Raw genomic sequence first — 19,179 nt, 5'->3', positions numbered from 1 at the left:
ACAACGCAGCTAGTAAGAGTGTGGGTTGGAGTCCCAACACTCTGCACCAGTGCAGTCTTGGGGCGCAGTGACCTCTTGGAGCCCCACCTTCCTCCCCTGTACAGCGGGGGTCATGACTGCATCTTCCCCCCAAGGCTGTGGTGAGGACAAAGCAGGTCAGCATACTTATAACATAATAACTGCTCGGTAAAGTTACACTAATATTAGGGTCATTGCCATTGGCGTCGTCACCACCATCATCACCACCATCACCATCATCACCACCATCATCATCACCGCCACCATCCCAGCAGTGCAGAGACCTTCTTAGGCACCTGGAGAGCTGTGGCCTGGCTTTCCCCGTCTCTGCTAAACCTTCAGGGGGACGAAAGCCTGGGTTTGTGTGGAGGTGGTGCCCTTGCCTGCATTTCCTCAGCCCTTTAAGTGGAAGGGCCTCTGGCCGATGGGATTCCCAGGGAGGAGCCTGGACCCTGCCCCGCCGCCCTGCAGTGTGGCCTGCCTGCTGCGGCCGCCCAGCTGTGCAGATCGGCAACAGCTGGCTCTCTGGTGAGCCTCTGCCTGAGCTCCAGGAAAGCCCTGGGGTGCCGGGGATCAGCTGGCTGGGGTTGGCCTCAGCGTCTCTCCCCTTGTGACAGCCACTTTCCACCAAGGCCTCTTGATCTCTCGGAATCCAGATTAAATTCCAATAATGAGCCGAGCTGGAGGCCTTCCACAGCCCTCGGGCCTGGCTTGCAACATGGCCCCGGACAGCTGGAAAGGCGTGCTGGGACCGCCCTTGGCGGGCTGCGGGCCAAGGCGGGCTGAGAGGCAGGTCTGAGGTCTGTGCCCTTGGCTCCAGTGGCCTCGCCGGGGGGCACCAGGGGCCAGGCTTCCAAGTTTTGCCCTCCTTTCCCAGGACCTGGCCAGCTGGGGCCCAGCTTCTTGGAGCTGGGCTCATAGGTCTGTCTGTCCCCATTGGCTTAAACTTGAGTTTCAGCTGAAGGTGAGGGTGTTTGGGGGTGGGGGGTTGCACTCGTTAGCAACTGGTTTCATTTGTGGAAACTAGACTTTGCACTTCCCATCCCCCCTCTCTGTCCTGCCCCATCTGTAGGGGGCGCTGTGGGTGCTCCATGAGACCCCCCCCTGGGTCGGGGGCACAGGCCTTCAGGGCAGCAGGGCCCGCTCACAGGGCGGTGGTCACTGCCCAGGTCTAGAGAATGTGGGCAGCTGGATGAGAAATGTCCCTTGGTCCGTCCCAGGGACTTTGGCTGCCAGGAGGGTGACCTCAGAGTGGTCTCCGGGGCCAAGGTTGGACAGTGGCAGCCTGAGTCACTGTGAGGATGAGGGAGCTGTCCCTGCAGTGGGCTGGGGAGGGGCAGGAGCTGGCTTGGCAGCTCCCTGCAGCCCCCAAGGTAGCTCCTCAGTAGTGTCCCCTCCAGGGAGCCCATTCTGGTGACATCCTTGCCACTTACCAACTCAGCTCAGCCACGTGGCTCCAGGGGATTAGGGCGAAATGCAGTTTGGGCTCAGCTGGCTGGGGTGGTGCCTGAGCTTCGGCCTTTCTGTGCCCCCCAGGGCATGGCCTCAGGGTTAAGTCCAAGGGAACAGGGGAGAAGTTCAGGGACACCGGACGTGTCACTGGGAGGGCGTTGCCAACCCTGCAGCGTCCCCCAGGGCTGCCCCAGGGTGGCAGGTCCTCACACCCCTGCCTGTGTCTGTCAAGCTAAGCAGAGCGAAGGGCTTGGGAGCAAGACTCTGAATTTTTCTGACCCCCACCCCTGGGGGCATGTCTGGGCGGAGGGACATGGTCACCCTCCAGAGCACCCCCCACCGCCTGCCCCCTCCAGGCTCGTCCTCACCTGTCGTGCTGGACACTGCACCTTGGCTGTGCACCTTGTCGGTGACCCTATGGAGACCTGTCCTCCCACTGACAGGTGTAGCCGCTGCTCAGAGAGGGGAAGTGACTCAGCTGAGATCACACAGCGAGCCAGGGGCAGAGTCGGGACTGGAGCTCGGGTCTCAGATTCTGGGCTCACGTTCTCGGCACCAGCACCTCCCTCTTGTACGGGTTTCCTCCCCTGGACCTCTCTCCGCACCCTGCCTGGCGCAGGCTGGGGGTGGGGCTGGGCGCCGGTGTGTTTGAAAGCTCCCAGGTGATTTCCTGTGTGGCCAGGGCCATGGGCAGGTGGCTGGGACCCCTCTTCCCCCTCCTCTGTGAGCCGTCTTGGGCCCACGGGATGGAAGGGGAGAGATTCCTGCTCGTAACAGGGCCCCAGGTGCCCTTCGGCCTGGTCTCCCAAAGATGACTGTTTTTCTCCCACGGAGGACTGAGCCCCAGTGTGGTCCAGGCCCGACTGACCGTCTGAACAGCACGGGGAGGTGGCTGGCTGAGGGTGCAGGGCCCTTCGGGCTTTGGTTCTGGAGGCTTCTGGAAGCTTCTGGAGCCTTCTTGCTGCCCCTGAAAGCCTACGTGCCTGGTGCCATGTCTCCTGGCCTCCGTCTCTCGCCAGCACACCTCAGTGTGAGGGTGTGAGCTCTGGTTTGGAGCCGCTTCCTCGGGAGTTTCCCGGTCTTCTCCCCAGCCGCCTTTTCACGGGCGAGGAGGGGGCGGCCGCTGGCAGGGCCCCGCTGGAACGGCCCGGAAGTTCAGAGGAGAGTGGGCCAGAGAGCAGCCTCCAGGTCAGGGGCCCCCAGGCCCGCCTCCCTGCTGCCTGTCCTCGGGCCCCACTCCAGACCCTGCTTGGAGCAGCTTGAGCAGGGGCTGGGGGCTGTGGATGTCTCTTGGTCCCCAGTGGGGTCCTGTCACAAGTCCTGGGGGCCACTCTGGGAAAACCCTGCATCCTGGGACCGGTCTTGGGCAGCAGTGGCAACACTGTCCGGTCCAGTTAGCTCTGGTCACAGCGCAGTCTGCCTGCCCTGCTTGGCATCTGGGGCCAATGGCCCCTTGGCTTCCTGTCCTGTGGGCTGAGGCCAACGGGGGGGGGGGGCTTGATGGCTTTTGATCTTTGTGCCGTTTATTTCCTTTCATAAGCCATCCCAAGCTTGGCTGCGCAGGGAGAATGGGGGGTGCGGGGGGAGTCAGTGGTGACAGATCTGATTTGTTGAGAGCTTGCAACAGAGCAGGCCGGTGCTTAGCAAGGGGCACGCACCCGTCTTATTCCTCCCAACAGGCTCGAGAAGTCTGTTTTCCCCTGTTTTTGTGGATGAGGTCACTGGGGCACAGAGCGGTCAGGTGATCCTCCCGAGGCCACGCACTGGAGGTCAAGTTCAAAACCAGTTAATAAGTAGAACTTCGGGTGTAGGGGCCCCACCTTTAGAATTCAGATGCATTGGTCCTGGAATCACCTTGGCACTGAGGACTTTCAAAGCTCCCAGAGGGGACTTGCTTGCTGCTCTATTCTCTTCCTTTCAGGATCTGGGGGACCTTGGATGAGTCCCTTCACCCCTTTAATGGTGGGAGATGCCTCCCCTGCTCCCCCCACAGGAGTGCTCAGGCAGCACTGGTGAGGGGCCAGGACTCCCCATGGCGCGCGGATGGGAGCCCGGATGTCTTTCTGGGAGAGGCAGCACCGAGCACATTTACTGGGCCTGCTTCCTCCGTGTCTGCTCTGCTCCCATCCCTCCTCGTGGACCAAACACTCGACTGCGAAGCTCACGGTGAGCCCGTGTCCCCACGAAGTGGTCCCCTTGCAGGCCTGCCTTGTGGGAAAGGGCTGCTCCTTTTACGTCTCAATTGATTTGGCTGTTGTCTCCTAAACTCGCTGTGTGATCTTCGCCCCCTCATTTTGGCTCCACCTCCCTGGATCTGGGAGAAGAGATGGCTGCCTCCATGAGCAGTGACAATGACAGAGGCGTTGATAGTGAGCACTCAGTATGTGGCAGACACTCTTTAATCCTTCCAGCACAGCCTCCGAGGGGGCGCCTTCACCCACCTCGTTTTAGACAAGGAAACCGAGGCACAAGACGATGACGATGGTAGGGGCCAAGAGGAGGAAGCTTACACCTTCTCCAGTCCCGTTTGTTTGCCTCCCTCGGCTGGTGGACACATGTCTTCACTCCCGTTAATGCGTCCTGGGAATCGGCAACAGTGGGGAAATGCATTATCCCCCCCATGGAAACTGGGGCGGAGAAGACAAAAGACCTGCTCATCTTGTCCCAGCGGTGCTGACGCATCTTTTGTCCCTGGAGCCTGGCACATAGTAGGCACTCTGCAAAACACATGTGCATGAATGGATGGAAGAAGGACCAAGGCTCTTCCAGCGCCCAGCACCTTCTGGTGCATGGCATAGGCTCGTGTGCCGCAGATACCTGTCCGCCGAGTCACTGCCGGCCAAGGAGCGCAGGTCCCTGCCTCCCGCCCGCCCAGCACCTCCCGCCATGGGCCGGTCCGTCCCGCTGTCCTCTCCTCCAGAACTGAAACCCGAGAAGGCCTTGTTTGCTGTCTTTCTCCAGCATCTGAGCCCAATTTCCAAAAAGTGAAAATTGCCTGTAATTATAATACTTTTCGATCTTAGGGCTGTTTCCCTGTGATGATTATAATTATATTATTTAGAGCTTGTGTGCCAGTGGGCACCCAAGGGTGGATCGGTTCTCGTCTGCAAACCGGGGGAATGTTGCCCGGGCCGAGGCCCTGGGTCCCCTGCGCTGGGATGAATTTGGGGAGAACGGGCGTCAGTATTGGGGGCTGGCTGTATAACTTGATCTGGGGCTTTAATTCCAAAAGCACTTCATACTTGGACCTCTGCTTGCCTATAGGAGCCTATTTTTCCAAATGTATTAACATCTGTGTTTCATATCAGGGCCTGTAATTGCTTTAGCCTTTTTGGCAGGAGACAAAGAGAATTAATATTTTTCAATTTGGTCATGGGCGGTCATCTGTGGCTGGGAAGGAAAGTGCCTGCTCAAATATGAACTCAGTGAGGATGGGGAATGCAGGCTCCCCAGAAGATAATGCTTTACAGGAGTCCACCCCAGGGAAGGAAGTGCTTGGTCATCTCAAGTTCAGGGCAGGAGCAGGCCTCTGGGTAACCGCTCACGGTTCTTCCCAACACCCGCTCTCCCTTTGTCTTCCCACCGCCAGCCTCTGCCAGAGCTATTTTCTTCCCCCCCCCCCCCCACAACACCCATGGCTCTGCCTTCTGCCCATCCAAGAGTGCTGGGAGGAAAGCCGACACCTGGCCTGCATTCCAGCGCACACGCTATCACACCCCATCTGGGACCCGAGGCAGGCATTGCTAATGGATTGCAGCACTCCTCTCTGCCAAACCTGGACGCAGCTGCAGCTGCACCACTGCGGGAGGCAGACGCTGCTCCCCGAGTGCAGTTGCCCTGCTGGCCACTGGCCTCGGGTCAGCTCTCCCTGGAGTGGACCCTGAGAGGAGGGTTGTGTCTGAAAGTGAATGGTTAGGAAATGTTTCCTGATAAGGGCAGAGCGCAGGGAAGTGTGTCCGGAAAGGCGGGTAGCCAGGTGACGGGGCCAGGCCACGCGGAGACCCTGGAGGGTGACTTAGGCTCCCTCCTCCCGAGGTGCCTCTCAGCTTCAGCACTGCTGACATTTGGGGCGGGTTACTCTCTGTCGTGGGTCATCCTGGGGGAGCAGGGCAGGGGGTTGAGCACATCCCCAGCCTCCACGCACAAGACGACGTGGGCAGTTTCGAAGACCAGGGGTGTCTCCAGACGCTGCCAGGTGCGCCCTGGGAGACACAACCTGCCCCGCTGGGGTGGAGGGACAGGTGTCCATCCCCGGATGCCCACCGGTGATGTGGGGGCCGGCACCTGAGAGCCAGGTAGAAGGAGCTGGGGTGCTGCGCTTCTGGACAAGCCCCAGGGGAGGCTGCGCACCCTGCCCCAGCTTCATCGCCCTGGCCTCTTCCTGCCCGTGTGGCTCGCTGCTCTGCACCCCCTAAAACACCGCTCCGCACCAGCCCCTCACTGTTCCCAGGCTTCCCTAGGCCCCACGGGCTGGTACGGTAGGGCTTGCAGAGTGAGAACTAGCTCTTCCTCAGGGACTCTCACTTGTGTCTGCAGAAGGCTTCTTTCTTCCCTCGACGCCGCGGGTGGCGGATTTGGGCTCACCCTTCGTTCCTGGGGTTGGGCCCACAGTTCAGGGGGGTGAGAGGGACACCTGGTGGTTTGAGAGTCCGTTTGGCACGTGAGACTGAGTTAGAGGAGTCCCTTGAGAAACCCATCGTCATTGCAAGAGAGGAAATGGGGACCCTCCTGGGCTGTTTATTATGTGTTCATGGGCCTTGAGTCCCTAGGGGAGGACTCGACAGGTGAGGCCTGTGGCCCAGGAATCCCTGCATTGGGCTGAGTCTCAATGCCCACAGTGTCCCCTCCTGTCTTTTTTCCATCCTGGCCTTCCTCCTGGCATCTCTCGGGGTCACCTCTCAGACAAACTGCTCAAATTCAAGCCCTAGACTCAGAATCTGTGCCTGGGGGGCGTCCCCAGAGGACGATGGAAAATGAGTGTCCACCTGGAAGGACCGAGGCCGGTCAGTGGTGGGAGGAAGCGTGGCACCTGGCACGCTGACCGAGGGGCCGTGGCCCCCGCCTCTCCTGTCCCTCTCCGCCACTCTTCTGTCTGTGGAGCCACGGTCAGGATGAGTCAGACACCCCTCTGCGTCCGAATCCAGTCCTTCTGAACTGTCCTTGGCTTTCGGAAACCTTGAATCTGGTCATCGAGACACATGCTTCTGTCTGCAAATGCCCCTGTTAAGTTCATTTTCTTTCTCCCTCGTCTGCCGTCTGCCCTTCCCTTTTCTGCCTCTGGTTTGGGGATCTTAAAACAGCCTGTGGTTCTTTAAAAAAAAAATGGTAGGAAAAATGACCCAGGCCTGATAACTGTGTTTGTGTTGGTTTGTTTGTTCTTGAATGTGCGTGAAGAGGCTGCATTTACCTCGTTCTATTTTGGGCCGGAGCTGGAGGCAGGAGGAAGTGGGGCGACCAGGGGAAGTCTCCGAGATGCGTCTGGGTCCCTGGCGCCTCGCCCGCCCACCTCCGCTGTGCCAGCCGCACGCAGCTGCCCGGCAGCGTGGGGTTTCCAGAGCCGCCTCAGCAGCTCCGTGGCGCTCCCCACAAGGCCCGGTTTTCCCAGGGGGGCCCCGGGGGTCTTTACATGTCACCGCAGACCTGTCTCTGAGCACTGCCACCCCCAGGGTGATTCACTGCTCATCGCTCACGAGGTTGGAATAGGAAGAGAGAAGCTCTGGGACCCAACCCTGGGACTTGTAAGGAAGCAGGGGGCAAGAGTCACGTTCAAAAGGAAATCTGAGGTTGGCTTCGTTCCCTTGGCTTCGTTCCCAGCCGTGGCTCCCTGCTGTCAGCATCCTCTGGGCTCCTCCTGACACCGACGGCTGAGGAGCTGACCCTGAGGCTGGGGCGGCACGAGAATAACCAACGTGAACCGGGGGTAGTGTGGCAAACCCCTGATTACACAAGCAGGCCAGTGGAAGGTGGGGCGCATGCTGACCGGTGTCTGTGACCCGTGGGCACAGAGTGGGGCAGCCGGCTGAGGTTCCAGGGAATTGGAGCCACCTGCGGGCACTGGAAAAACATTCATTCTTCCTCTTTCGCTAAGACAAACTACAAATAGTGACGCCAGGAAACCCCCTCGGCCGGTCAGAATGCTCTGAGGACACCAGCGCGTCCCTCACCATAAACTTGAGACCCACTGCGCTTGCTGTTTGCTAGGCATTGGGCTACGAGCAAAGTAGGACTGGTTCCTGCCCAGGAGGGGCTTAAAGTCTCGTGGGAAAAGAGGACACCCAGGAGAACCGTGGAAGTCCATTCAAACACCAGCCTGAATGCTAGAAGGGAGGGTCTCAGAAAGCGGCCAACGAGGATTCGCCCATCAGGGCATCGGTGGGAGCGTCCCTGGGGAGCTGAGGGACGTACAGTGTGACGGAGGGAAAAGGGTGAGGAACAGTGTTCCAGGTAGCGGGACCAGCGTGTGCAAAGGCCCGTGGTCGCCTGGAGTCTGGGCAGCGGAGGGTCCGAAAGGAAGCTGCAGTGGGAGGAGGGCGGGTGGGAGGGTGTCGGGGGGATGGGCTCCCCAGGGCCTTGGAGGGAGGGTGCCCCCCTGGAGTTAAAGTAGCGCCTCCTTCCTCTCCCGAAAGTTCCCCACTTCAGACCTTCAGTTACGTGTTATGGAAGACTGTAGGGCACTGGGGCTTTTTATCCTAAGAGCTCATTGAGGGTTAAAGCAGGGCAGTTACCTGTTCAGATGTGAAGGTCCGAAAGCCTGAGCCGGCTGCTGGGGGCGGGGCACATGGAGCGGGAGGAGGCTGCTCCCCCTCCACCCCAGGAGCACCTGCAGGAACCTCGCTCTCCCCTGGACGGAGCGGAGCAGAAACAGCCCCTCCTGGGTGCCCTGGGCTTCCTCGAGCTCTCTCTCCGTGGCACGGAGCCAGGCGTGTCCTGAAGGAGGGTCGCCTGGCCCGGTTGTGAGCTCCTTAGGGCCCGGGCGGCTTCAGTTCAGTGGGAGAAGGTCCAGGCTGACGCTTGGGGTTCGCTCCTTCCCAGAGCCCCAGGCCGGGCCCTGTGCTCTGCAGCATCCCGTCCACTAGACAAAGAAAAGGACCTTGAGGACGGAGGTGGGCTGGCCCAGGGTCACTCCCCTGGGGTTGCACTGTGACTCCTGGGGGCCTCAGAGCCTCGTTCTAACGCCTCCATTCCCAACCACCCGAAGTGGGACCGAGGACCACCCTGGGGACCTCCTCACAGAGAGGCTCTTGTGCTCCGCTCACACCCCCGGGCTGTGTTCTCCTGCGGGTCGGGACACCCCGATGGGGGAGCACCGTCCACCTCCGGCTGCGCTTCGCCTCCCTCTCCCTGTGGACGCACGAGTTCAAGACCCTCTTCACACGCCGTGGCTTGAGTGGACATTTCTTTGCCACAGGACTTCTCAGAGCCTTCAAGGAGCGAGCGTGCGCTGTGGAATTTCTCCGGAGCAGAGATCATGTGGTGCTTCCCAGCCCTACTTAAATGCAGAGATCTTTTTTACAAAGATTTTTTAGAGAGAGGGGAAGGGAGGGAGAGAAACATTAATCGGTTGCCTCTCAAAGGGGGACCTGGCCTGCAACCCAGGCACATGCCTTGACTGGAAATCGAACCGGTGACTTTTTGGTTTGCAGGCTGGAGCTCATCCCACTGAGCCACACCAGCCAGGGCGAAACACAGAGCGTTTTGGATTTTTGATGGTGTCAGTTTCTTCTCCTGTTTGTCCTTTGAAGAAGAGGTGCTTTTCAAGACCTTGATAAAATGTCACATCCTCCCTTGCAGACGGGAAACTGAAACCCGGACCTGGATGGCTGCTGACTCGCTTTCTGACCTTGACCGCATGGGCTTCCCGGAGTCAGGACAGGAGTGTACTTGACCTTCTGCGAATGCCCAGGTGCGGGGGTGGGAGAAAGGAGGGAGAGAGACAGGCAGACAGAGGGTCACCGGGCAGGGAAGCCGTGGCTGCCGACTCGTGGGAGGACGATTCCATGCGTCTTTGTGTATTTTTCCACCTTTCTCCCCAACGACTTAATTTTAGTCTTCCTGGATATGCAGTCTTAAAGTGCGTTTAAAAAAAGCTTTGGACCTCCCTGACTTCATCTTCCCGCCCTGGGGACGCCAGGGACCGTGTGGTGACGGGGTACTAACAAGGCCAGGGCACTCCCTGCAGCCCGAGGTGGGGTGCTGGGGCCACGGCCAGGTCCTCCCCAGCCTGGGGTTCAGGAGGGGCACTGCCTGGACCCGGGGCCTCGCGGCTGCCACGCCCGACTTCCTCCCAGGCTCCTTTGATCTCCTTCCCAGCCTGGCTTCCCTGCAGGGCTGGTGTTCGCAGGCTGGTCTGGCTCCAGGTGCGCGGAGCTGGCTCCCCGGCCTGACTCACCCGTAGCAGCAACAAGCCTGCCCTCCTCCATGACATCATGGTAGCCGGGGAAGCTCTGGCTTCTCCGCCGCTCTGTCCCCGCTCTCTGCCTTCTGACCAGCGTGTTGCAGGCTGACAGCAGAGCTGCTTGAAAACATCCAGCCGTGAGGTTTCTCCAGAGAGCCGCAGGGTGAGGGTGGTGGGCAGAGCAGGGTGAGGGAGAGTCAGCTCCTGACCCTGAGTGGTGGCCAGTCCCCTGGGGGAAGGGGAAGGTCCTAACCGCTGCCCAGTGCTCTCCCCAGCCCCCCAGTTCTCTTAGGGACAGAACCTTACCGAGGCCTTGCAGGCTCCAGCCACCAAGCCCCCACCCCCCACATTCCCCGTCGGCCGCGCCCATCACGCCGCACAGCCCGTCCGCTCTGCCGGAACGCCCTTCCTGCCCTCCTGGCTGCCCCAGCCCTGCTCATCCCGGTGCCCTCCCTCAGGAGACCCCCTCCCGAGGCATGTTCTCCCTGAACACCCTCACCCCCGACGTCCAGTCCTTTCCTCCCTCTGCTGGCCCGGGGCACTCATCCCTCTCCATCCTGCCCCTAATCAGGCCTCAGCGAACCTCACTGCGTGATGCACCCACAGCCACTGGACCAGGGCTCCGTCTCTGGTGGCCACAGTCCCCGGCTCCAGCAGAAAGCCCAAGACACAAGAGGCCCTCCAGGGATTTCAGGAATTCAACTCCATTCATCCCCTCTCACTGCTGGGACAAATGACCAGACACTCAGCAGTTTCAGGGAACCCGAGGGGACTGTCTTACAATTCTGGAGGTCAGAAGTCCTGATGGATCTTCTCGGACCAGGGTCAGGGTGTCCCAGGACTGCGTTCTCCCTACAGCCCCCTGGGGGGGGGTCTGTCCCCTCCGCCCTTCCATCTGCCACAGCTGCCTTGGCTACTGCCCCCCGCCCCCACCCCTGCAGCAGAGTCGTCACTCTGACCGCTGCTTCTGTCCTCACAGGCCCTTCTCTGACCCTCCTGTCCCCCTGTTTCGCGTATAAGGACCCGTGCGATGACTTGGGGCCCATGTGGGTTGTCCCGGGCCATCTCCCGTCTCAGAAATCCTACATCTGCTAAGTCCTTTTGCCACTGAAAGCACGAGGGTCACAAGCTCTGGGATTAGGATGCGGAATCTCGGGGCAGGGGTCGTTATTCTGCCCACCACAGCGTCTGAAGTTCTCTCCGATGAGGTGGGGCGGGGGGCAGCACCTGGTGCTGAGGCAGGAACACTGGGTGGCCCAGCTGGAGCCCATGGGTGCCCTGGCTCCGGCTCCTGCCTGGAGGGCCCCTGGGTCCAGAGCAGCACCCCAGACGTCCCTCTCAGCCCCACTTTACTGTTTCAGGGCTGGATCCCCTGGGGCCGTGTGTGTGTGTGTGTGTGTGTGTGTGTGTGCAGAGCGGTCATTTCTCCAAGGCCCCAGTCCAGAGGGTGACACCCACCCTGCATCCCACACAGGGGTCTTACTGCCCCTGGAGTGGATCATGCCCCTGAGACCATGGTCTCTAAATAGTCTCTAAAGAGCCAGAGGGGGAAGAAAAACGACTTTTCACCTTTCCATGTTGGAGATTTTAAAATACCCACTTTTCCATAGTGGTAGCACTTTCCAGGGGAAGGCGGGCTGAGAGACACGGGGTGGACGCCGGCCCCGGTGGCGTGTGTGGTCCTCCTCCTCCCTGTGGGGGAGGCCTCACCGGTCCTCATGGTGTCCCTGCGAGGAGGAGCCTGTCCTCGGGTGTGTGGTTAGATATTAACACCCCCCAGCACCATGGCCTTGGGGTCTCTGGTGCCTCACAGAGAGCAGAGCCTTGGGGGAACCCACTTTTGGGAAGGAGGAAGTGAACCTTCTGAGTCTTCCTTCTGGGTGGTTCTACTCTGCAGTGGCTGCTGCGTCCCCAATGAAGTTGGGTGCTCAGTGGGGGCGGGGGCCTGGAGCGCCCCAGGTGGTCCCTCACTGATGCCAGGGCTGGCTCGGTGTCTCTCGCAGACCTGCCACCTGCACGGCTTCAGCTCCCTTGCCCTTCCTGCAGCAGTGGTCAGATCTCTTCACCCAGTGGCCAGCTTCCCAGAGAGAAGTGCCGAGCCTCTTCCTTTTCTAGCCTTGGACGTGGCGGGCCCCCCCCTCCACGGGCTCGACCGGTCATAGCAAGTGGAACGGTCAGCCCAGACTTCAGAGGTGGCGCAGACTGGGCCGATTTATGGTAGAGCTGCATATGGGTCCGGCAGCGGGAATCGTCAGCGGTCGGAGTTGCAGAAAAGCTGCCACTGTGAACGTGTGGCTACACTCCTCTGGTGAGTTTTGGGGTCACATGACCATCCTTCGAATGGGTACACAGTCTGTTGACTTGTGGGCCTTTGGAAGTCACGTAATGAGTGGGGTGTCCCCAGACTTTCCTGCAGTCTCTCCGGGAACACACGCCGACCCCTGCGTGACGGGTCGGAGCTGCGGAGAAGCCCCAGGGAGCCCTGACAGTCTGTCCCCGGCTGGTCCTCACTTGGCTCACACAGGTTGCTGGAGAAGGTGGCATTATCCTCACCTCACAGAGGAGGAAACTGAGGCTCAGCGTGCAGCTGGATTGACCTACCCGCCTCCTCTGTTCCCCACCACCTAGAGCTCATCCCCTCTAGAATTTCCTCTGCCTCATGCAATGTCGTGATAAGAACATGCAGGATTCAACAACTTCCTGTGTCTCTCGACCCTTGGGCAGAGGGTGAGCTGAGGAGGTGGTGGGTTTCGGTGCTCAAGTGAAATGCTCATGTATAGGGTCTATCAATGTGGACGAACGGCCTCACCTGGGAACTTCACTCTGCTCATTTGTGAAATGGGGGCGGTGCTCTCACTGTTGGGGAGTTTCAGGGAACCGGAGCCAGGAAAGCCCCTAGGATTTCAGCAGCGGGCCCAGCTGAGCCTTACCCACCTCTTCTGCCCTCCCCTGGGCTGGGTCGGGGAGGCCAGTGTGTTCAAGGTAAATACACATGTCACAAAGGGCTCGTTCAGTTCCTGGACCTAAGAAATACTGTGTTCCAATAAGATGCTCCGGGCGGCAGCCAGGAAGTCCCACGTTCCCACCTATATCTGTCTGGACTTGGCTGCTGAGCAACTTCTCCATGGTCCCATCCACGTGGGCCCACCTCTCGCCTGGGGCTTCCATAGAAAAGGAAAGCCTGTGTTGGCCCCTCGCTCTTCCCACCTCAACAAGTCTCCCCTGTCCCGGTGCCTTCAGAGGAAGGTTTGGCTCTTCCCAGCCCGGCTGGAACAAAGTGCGGACTGTGGCTCGGAGGAGGCGAGCCGGTGCATCCACGCTGATTCACGCGGGTGAGTCAACACCGGCCTGAAACAGCTGGCCCTCGGAGTCATGGCCTGTAATAAGGGAACGCTTAGTATCGCTTGGCAGGGCCCCTGCTCATCAAAGGCCTAATTCTGTTCTGTAAGTTACTATTTATTGTTCTGCTGCCCAGAAGGGCCTGTCCAGAGAGCTGGTCACATTTTCCTACAAAGAACAATTTCCCAGCAAAGTCACCACCCAGGTGGTGTGGGTGTTTGTACAGGGGCCCCGGAGCCTGACTCAGGAAGGGAAATTGTTTTGGTTCGGAGTGGTGTTTCTTCTCTCATCGAATTGTTGAGGACAACTGACCGGCTCCTTGACAACCTTGGGGGCCCTCTGCGGCCAGGAAAGTCATCACGGCAGACTGGCGATGAAGCCAGCAGGAAGTTCCCGTCCACTGCCAGTCTGTGAGGCCATCCCTCCATCCAGCGCTGCCGCCGCCTCTGGAAGGCCGCTGGGAAGGGGGGGGGGTCACAGGAGATCATCTCCTTGTTGTTACTCAGTTTGGACACGCAAGTCAAACTTAGGGTCTTCAGAATCCCTTGTGTCTCTGAAAACACTCCTTTGCTTTTATCATGTTTCTGCATTAAAGAGAGGACTGCAGTCGGGCTGGCTAGGAGACCACGTAATCACTGTCTTATATACTGTGGCTGCGTTTCCCCGGTCCAGGATCAGAAGGCCTATTCATTCATTTTATTCCATTCCATATCTAATGCATTGTGTAAGTCAGCTTTTTCTGAATTGGGTTATGGTAGTTGGTGAGCATCACTCAAAGAGGGGGATTTTGGGGAGCCTGTGGTAGGGATAACCCCCTGTTCCTGTCCTGTGCCTTTGGTGATGCTGTCCGTCACTGTGGAGTGTCCTGCCCTTCCGCGGCCAAGGGCTGGGCACGGACTTGACTAGGCCAAGTAGACTCTCCGCCTCCAGACTTTTGGGTGGAGAGATGCACAGGGTGAGATGCTGCTCCAGTTCATGCCTCTGACCACCGCGATGAGCCAGCCTGCGCCCTCACACGGGCCTCGACTGCTGTCTGTTTCCGAGCCGGGTCCTCCACCCTGAGTTGGCTTCTCCGAGTGACCTCTTCCTGTCCTGCTACACTTTAGCGGGTCTGAATTGAAGTGAGTTTGAGACACAGGCAAACACCGCAGATTCAGTGTCTGGGTGGCTTCCCGTGAGTCGAGTGCGCGTTGACGCACCTGGCAAAGGCCCGGTGTGTTTGGCACTTGGCACACTCGCTATGCGGCCAACCCCACACACCCGCAGGTCTCCAGGCTGCACGGGGTGGGTGAGCAGGGATGTTTGGCCATCATTTCAGAAGAAAGAGCAGGGGACAAGGACAGTGGGAGACATGAGTCTCATCTGAAGAAGCACCTGCTTCTCAGCTCCAGCTGAGGGCTGAGTGGGTCACAACTACCCCAGAGCAAAGGGCGTGTCTAGAAGAGCTGTCTTCCTGTGTGGTCTTGAACTTGGGCTTACACGTGACCTGGACGGGTTCCAGTCCTGCCTCGACTTCCTAGCAGTGGAACCAGGACAGCAGCTCTGCTTTCTGGGCCCATTTTGAGGTCTACACAAAGGCCCAGGTAGCACATCCGCCTTACGTGGCTGCTGTAAGGACTCGAGGACACGAGGCTGGCCGGGCACTTCCACCCAGGGCCTGGCGCGTGGTGAGTGCTCAGTGGAAGTTGTCACACGCGATGGCTTCACCTGTGAGCAGAGAACATTCGCCCTCATTTCCAGGAAAGTTAGGTCACTCCAGGTAAGCTAGAGATGGCCGATGGCAGGAACCGGTCCGGAGTTGCCCCTCAGCGTACCCCAGTGCCTGGCACAGGGTAGGGGCTCAACTATTTTCATCGACTAGCAAGAGACTCAACATATTGAAACTTGGAATCCTTATCATTTAAAGTACAAAAGAGATGTTATGACACTTTATATACTAGAATTCTATCTAGAAATGTCAAATCCACCCACCCATCCACTTGCCCATCTATCATCCAACTGTTTACCCATCCTCCGTCCCTACAAGCTCAGTTGGGTCTGACCCATCTTGCCACTGCAGCGTGTGGGGAAGAGAGAATTCCAGGGCTGCCTGTCGGTGACATCAGTCCAGGGGTCCACCTCCTGACACCAGGTAGGCTCCGGAAGAGGCTATGTAGCCTGGAAGGGTGTCTGTGCTGGAACCTCCAACATGGGTTGATCGTGTTGGGTTGATGACCTCCAGAGATGATCGTGTCCCTCCCACATGGGACTGAGAGAAATGAATGTGAGAATGTGTGTAGACACTTGGGACAGTTGTCACCTGGCAAACAGCGAGTAACTCAGCAAGTGTGAAGTACTGTCCCTGAGCCATCCAGCACAGAGGTCATCTAACTCCTGCCTTTCTGGACTCTGTCTTCCTGGCACCCTGCTCACAGATTTCAACGGCAAGCTTGCCTTGTAGCCGTGTTCTGTGCCCTATGCGTGTCTCTTTGCACCTCTCCCTCAGTTCCTTTCCCCACCACAGCTACTGAGGGTCTCCATGCCTGGGTTTTGGTCTGATGCACCCAACTCTGGGGACCAGCAGCCCTCCTCCTGCCTCCCCACCCTGCACGGTCCTCGTCTCCACCAATATCTGGCTGGATCACCAGCAGCCACGACCTGCGGACCCAGAGCCTGTGTCTCCTCCTCTCTTGTAGGGACTCAGACCTGTTCCTGCTGGACAGCCGCACCCTCTGGGCCTCGGAGGAGGGCTGGCTGGTGTTCGACATCACGGCCACCAGCAACCACTGGGTGGTCAACCCCCGGCACAACCTGGGCCTGCAGCTCTCCGTGGAGACCCTGGATGGTGAGTCCCCAGCCACCTCCCCTGCTGGTTCTGATGCAGCCTGGACCGATGCAGGGTCTCCACAATGCTTGTGCTCGTTCCCATCAAGGGTGGCTGCCCCTGGCCCTCCCCAGCTGGTCCTCAATGTCCAGCCTTTTGGTCCCAGCTGAGAGCAGCCGCTAGCTCCCCTGCACGAGGTGATTATATGGGAGGCACCTGCTATGTGGAGTCAGGCCTCTTGGCTCTGTGGTCCCACAGCAGCAGTGATCGATGTGCCAACTCTTGCCCACCCCAGGGCTGCAGCATTAGAAACTGCACTTGACGAGAGCCCCTGGTGATCACCCAGCATACAACAGCTTGCGACACACTGATGCGCCTCCTGTACCTCAGGACACAGGACATCCTGGGCTGTCCCGTGCATTGCAGGATGCTTAACAGCATCCCTAGCCTCTACCCACCCCATGCCAACAGCCGCTCCCAGTTGTAACATCCAAAAATGTCTCTAGACATTTCACGATTGCCCCTGGTTAAGGACCACTGCACTGGTTGGTGCAGGGCATTAAACCCCTTCCAAGAAACCGAAAATGTGGTTGAGTCACAAATACTTGGAGAATTCACTGTTTGCCTCCCCCCCAGCCCCCAGCTCCATTCACTTCCCAAGAGGACATTCGTCTTCTCCAAGAAGGGCAGATGGGCGAGTGAGTGGGAGCTGGGGTGGGCCTGGCTGTGCCGATTTCGTCCCCAAAGTGTATTTCTTATTAAGTGGGGCTGGTGTGGGGTGTGTAGCTTCTTCCTGCACCAGTTTTAAGGGGGAAAACAAAACAAAACAACAACACTTACTGTGAAGTAGGTTAATGCATGCCCACAGCTCCCAGTGGTTGCAGATGTGTGCCTCAGTGAATAGCGTCCCCAGGCTGCCTTCCCCCAGCTGCCGAGTTCCACCTCCCAGAAGCAACTGCTGATTTCACGCGTTTGGGTATCTCTTCAGAGATGTTCTCTGGGTATTTCAGCAATTACCTATAAATTCTGCTTTCCTTTTTTGTTTTTCTCCCACAAGTAGTGGCAGAGTGTATATAGTGTCCTCACCTTGCTTTTTTATTTTTCATCTGGCAACTTAACCTTGAAGGTTAGTCCTTTTTAGCGATTCAAGAGCTTCCCTGCTCGCTAAAGGCTGGTGCGTGTTTGCACGTGTGTGGAGCGTGTCTCTGCCTCTCACTGGCTGTGTGACTTACTCCAGCAGGCAGGCAGTGGGGGCCTGGGCCCTTGGCTTGTTCTGAGATTAAAGGAGTTAGTGCAGGAAGGGTTTAAAAACAGTGCCTTAACACGTATGGGGAACCCCCTGCCACCACCGGGGCCGCCACGGGGCATCTGGTTAAAATGCAGACTCTGATTCAGCAGGTCTGGGCGGGGCCCGGGAGTCTGCATTTCCAACCGGCCCCCAGGCAATGGAGAGGCTGCTGGTCCCTGGGCGGGGCTTTTAATTATCTGGGGCTGGGAACAGGACCGGACTCCCGATCTTCACCCTGGATGAGAGCTATTATTATTGTTGTTGTTGCTATTGCTACCGAGAGTGACTTACCCGGCCCCCTGGGATGGATGACTGTCTGTTTTCTGGTCTTTCGCTCGCTCGTACAGGCAGGGCTGCAGTAGAAAACCTCAGTGCACACGTCATTGCCCCTCCAGTGAGTGGCACTAGGACAGATGCCTGCAGGTGGCCCTGTTGGTGGATTTGATAGATACTGTCCATTTGCCCTGCGTCGGGGTCGTTCCGTAGGCGCCCCACCAGCAGCCCACCAGGGCCCCTGCTTCCCGTCTCTGTCAGCCCGGGTTCTCCCCCTCCTCCGCGCTTGCTAATCCAGCCGATGACAGACAGGACCTTGCGGGTTCACTTTGCTTCTCTCTGTCTTGTGTGAGGCCGAGCCCTTCCTCAGGTGCACCCTGTGTACTACCTGCTGGCGTCCTCTGCGCACTGCTCGCATCCAGGGCTGGTCTTTGTCTTATATTCTAGAGTCATCTGGCCCTTTGAGACTTAAGCTGCAAATAGTTTCCCAGCTTGTCAGTGTTTCTTTTTATTGGGGTTAATGCTGGGTTTTGCCAAGTGGATTTAGACAGTGTTGCTGAATTATATAACCTTTTCGTTTATCGCTCCTGGACTTTGCCTGGTTTCTTTCCTATCAGAGGCCATGAGGAGTGTAGCCTGGTGCTCACAAGACGCTGCCCAGAGCCAGGGCAAGGCTTGGGCGCTGCACCCCTGACCCTGCGCCCCTCCCTGGGATTTGCCTGTCTAGGTGCTGGGCATGCTGTTTGGTGTGGCTGCCTAGGTCAGGGAAAGGGCAGAGTTTACCAACTGGCCGGTCTGACCAATGAGGCATGTGAGTTTCGGGACCTTTTGAGAACAAGATAAGAAGTAAGCGAGCCCAGCATCTCCCAGACCACAGGCTCACAGCTGTGAAAGTCTTCCTGTCCCTGCCGCGGAGCTCATCCAGCACGGTGCCCACCAGAATTCCTGGGGCGGCACGGTGGATATACAGATTCCTGGGCTCCACCCCAGCCCAGTGGATGCCGTGCCCCTGAGGGTGGGCCCGGGAATCTGCCTTTTCCAGAAGCTCCTCGGGTGACCTGGGGCCTGGGTCAGAGATGACGCTCAGGCAAAGTTGTGCCCTGGGTTCCGGGGCACTCTCATTAATAAGATGGGCTGACCGGCTTCCTCCCGGTTCTGGGTCTCAGCCTTTCCCTGTTAGACGTCTGTTCTTCTGAAAGCTCAGCAGGGCCTGCTCTGCAGCCCGTGGATTCGAGGGTTTATGTGCTGGGCAGCCTGGTGCCCGCCGGCTGTGAGCCAGCCCGCGCTATCGGCAGAGATGGCCCAGGCCCTGCCCCGGGACCGCCCACCAGCATGAACAGGAACTCCGTGGGCACCGCTGCCTCGGGCAGCGCCCGGGAAAGCTGAGTTCCTGGGTGGTAGTGCCACGCCCAGTTCCTGTGCCCACCAAGTGGGGGAGCAGGCAGGCCACCGACTCGGGGGTAGAGCATCTAATCCTGGTCTAGACCTGGATGGCATCTGGCAGCCACTAGGCAACCCTGTCACCTGGTGGGGCCTCCATTTCCTACCCATACGGTGGCTGTCGGCGACAGTGACACGGGTGGGCTCCCTTCCTGTCTAAGGACGCACAAA

General features: G+C 58.8%; 1 protein-coding gene across 1 annotated transcript in view; it reads left to right on the top strand.

Moving 5' to 3' along the window:
• BMP7 (bone morphogenetic protein 7) overlaps positions 1-19,179 on the top strand; it is a 68,994-nt gene that overhangs the window by 32,775 nt on the left and 17,040 nt on the right. The window contains exon 3 of the mRNA XM_037133672.2: positions 15,880-16,028. Coding sequence (XP_036989567.2) covers positions 15,880-16,028 — 149 coding nt within the window. The remainder of the gene's footprint in view (positions 1-15,879; positions 16,029-19,179) is intronic.

This window comes from Artibeus jamaicensis, unplaced genomic scaffold (assembly GCF_021234435.1).
Source record: "Artibeus jamaicensis isolate MK-2021 breed Jamaican fruit bat unplaced genomic scaffold, CSHL_Jam_final contig_685, whole genome shotgun sequence".
In the NCBI taxonomy this organism is placed as follows: Eukaryota; Metazoa; Chordata; class Mammalia; order Chiroptera; family Phyllostomidae; genus Artibeus; species Artibeus jamaicensis.
Note: the sequence above shows the minus strand (reverse complement) of the source record. Positions and strands in the feature narration are given on the sequence as shown.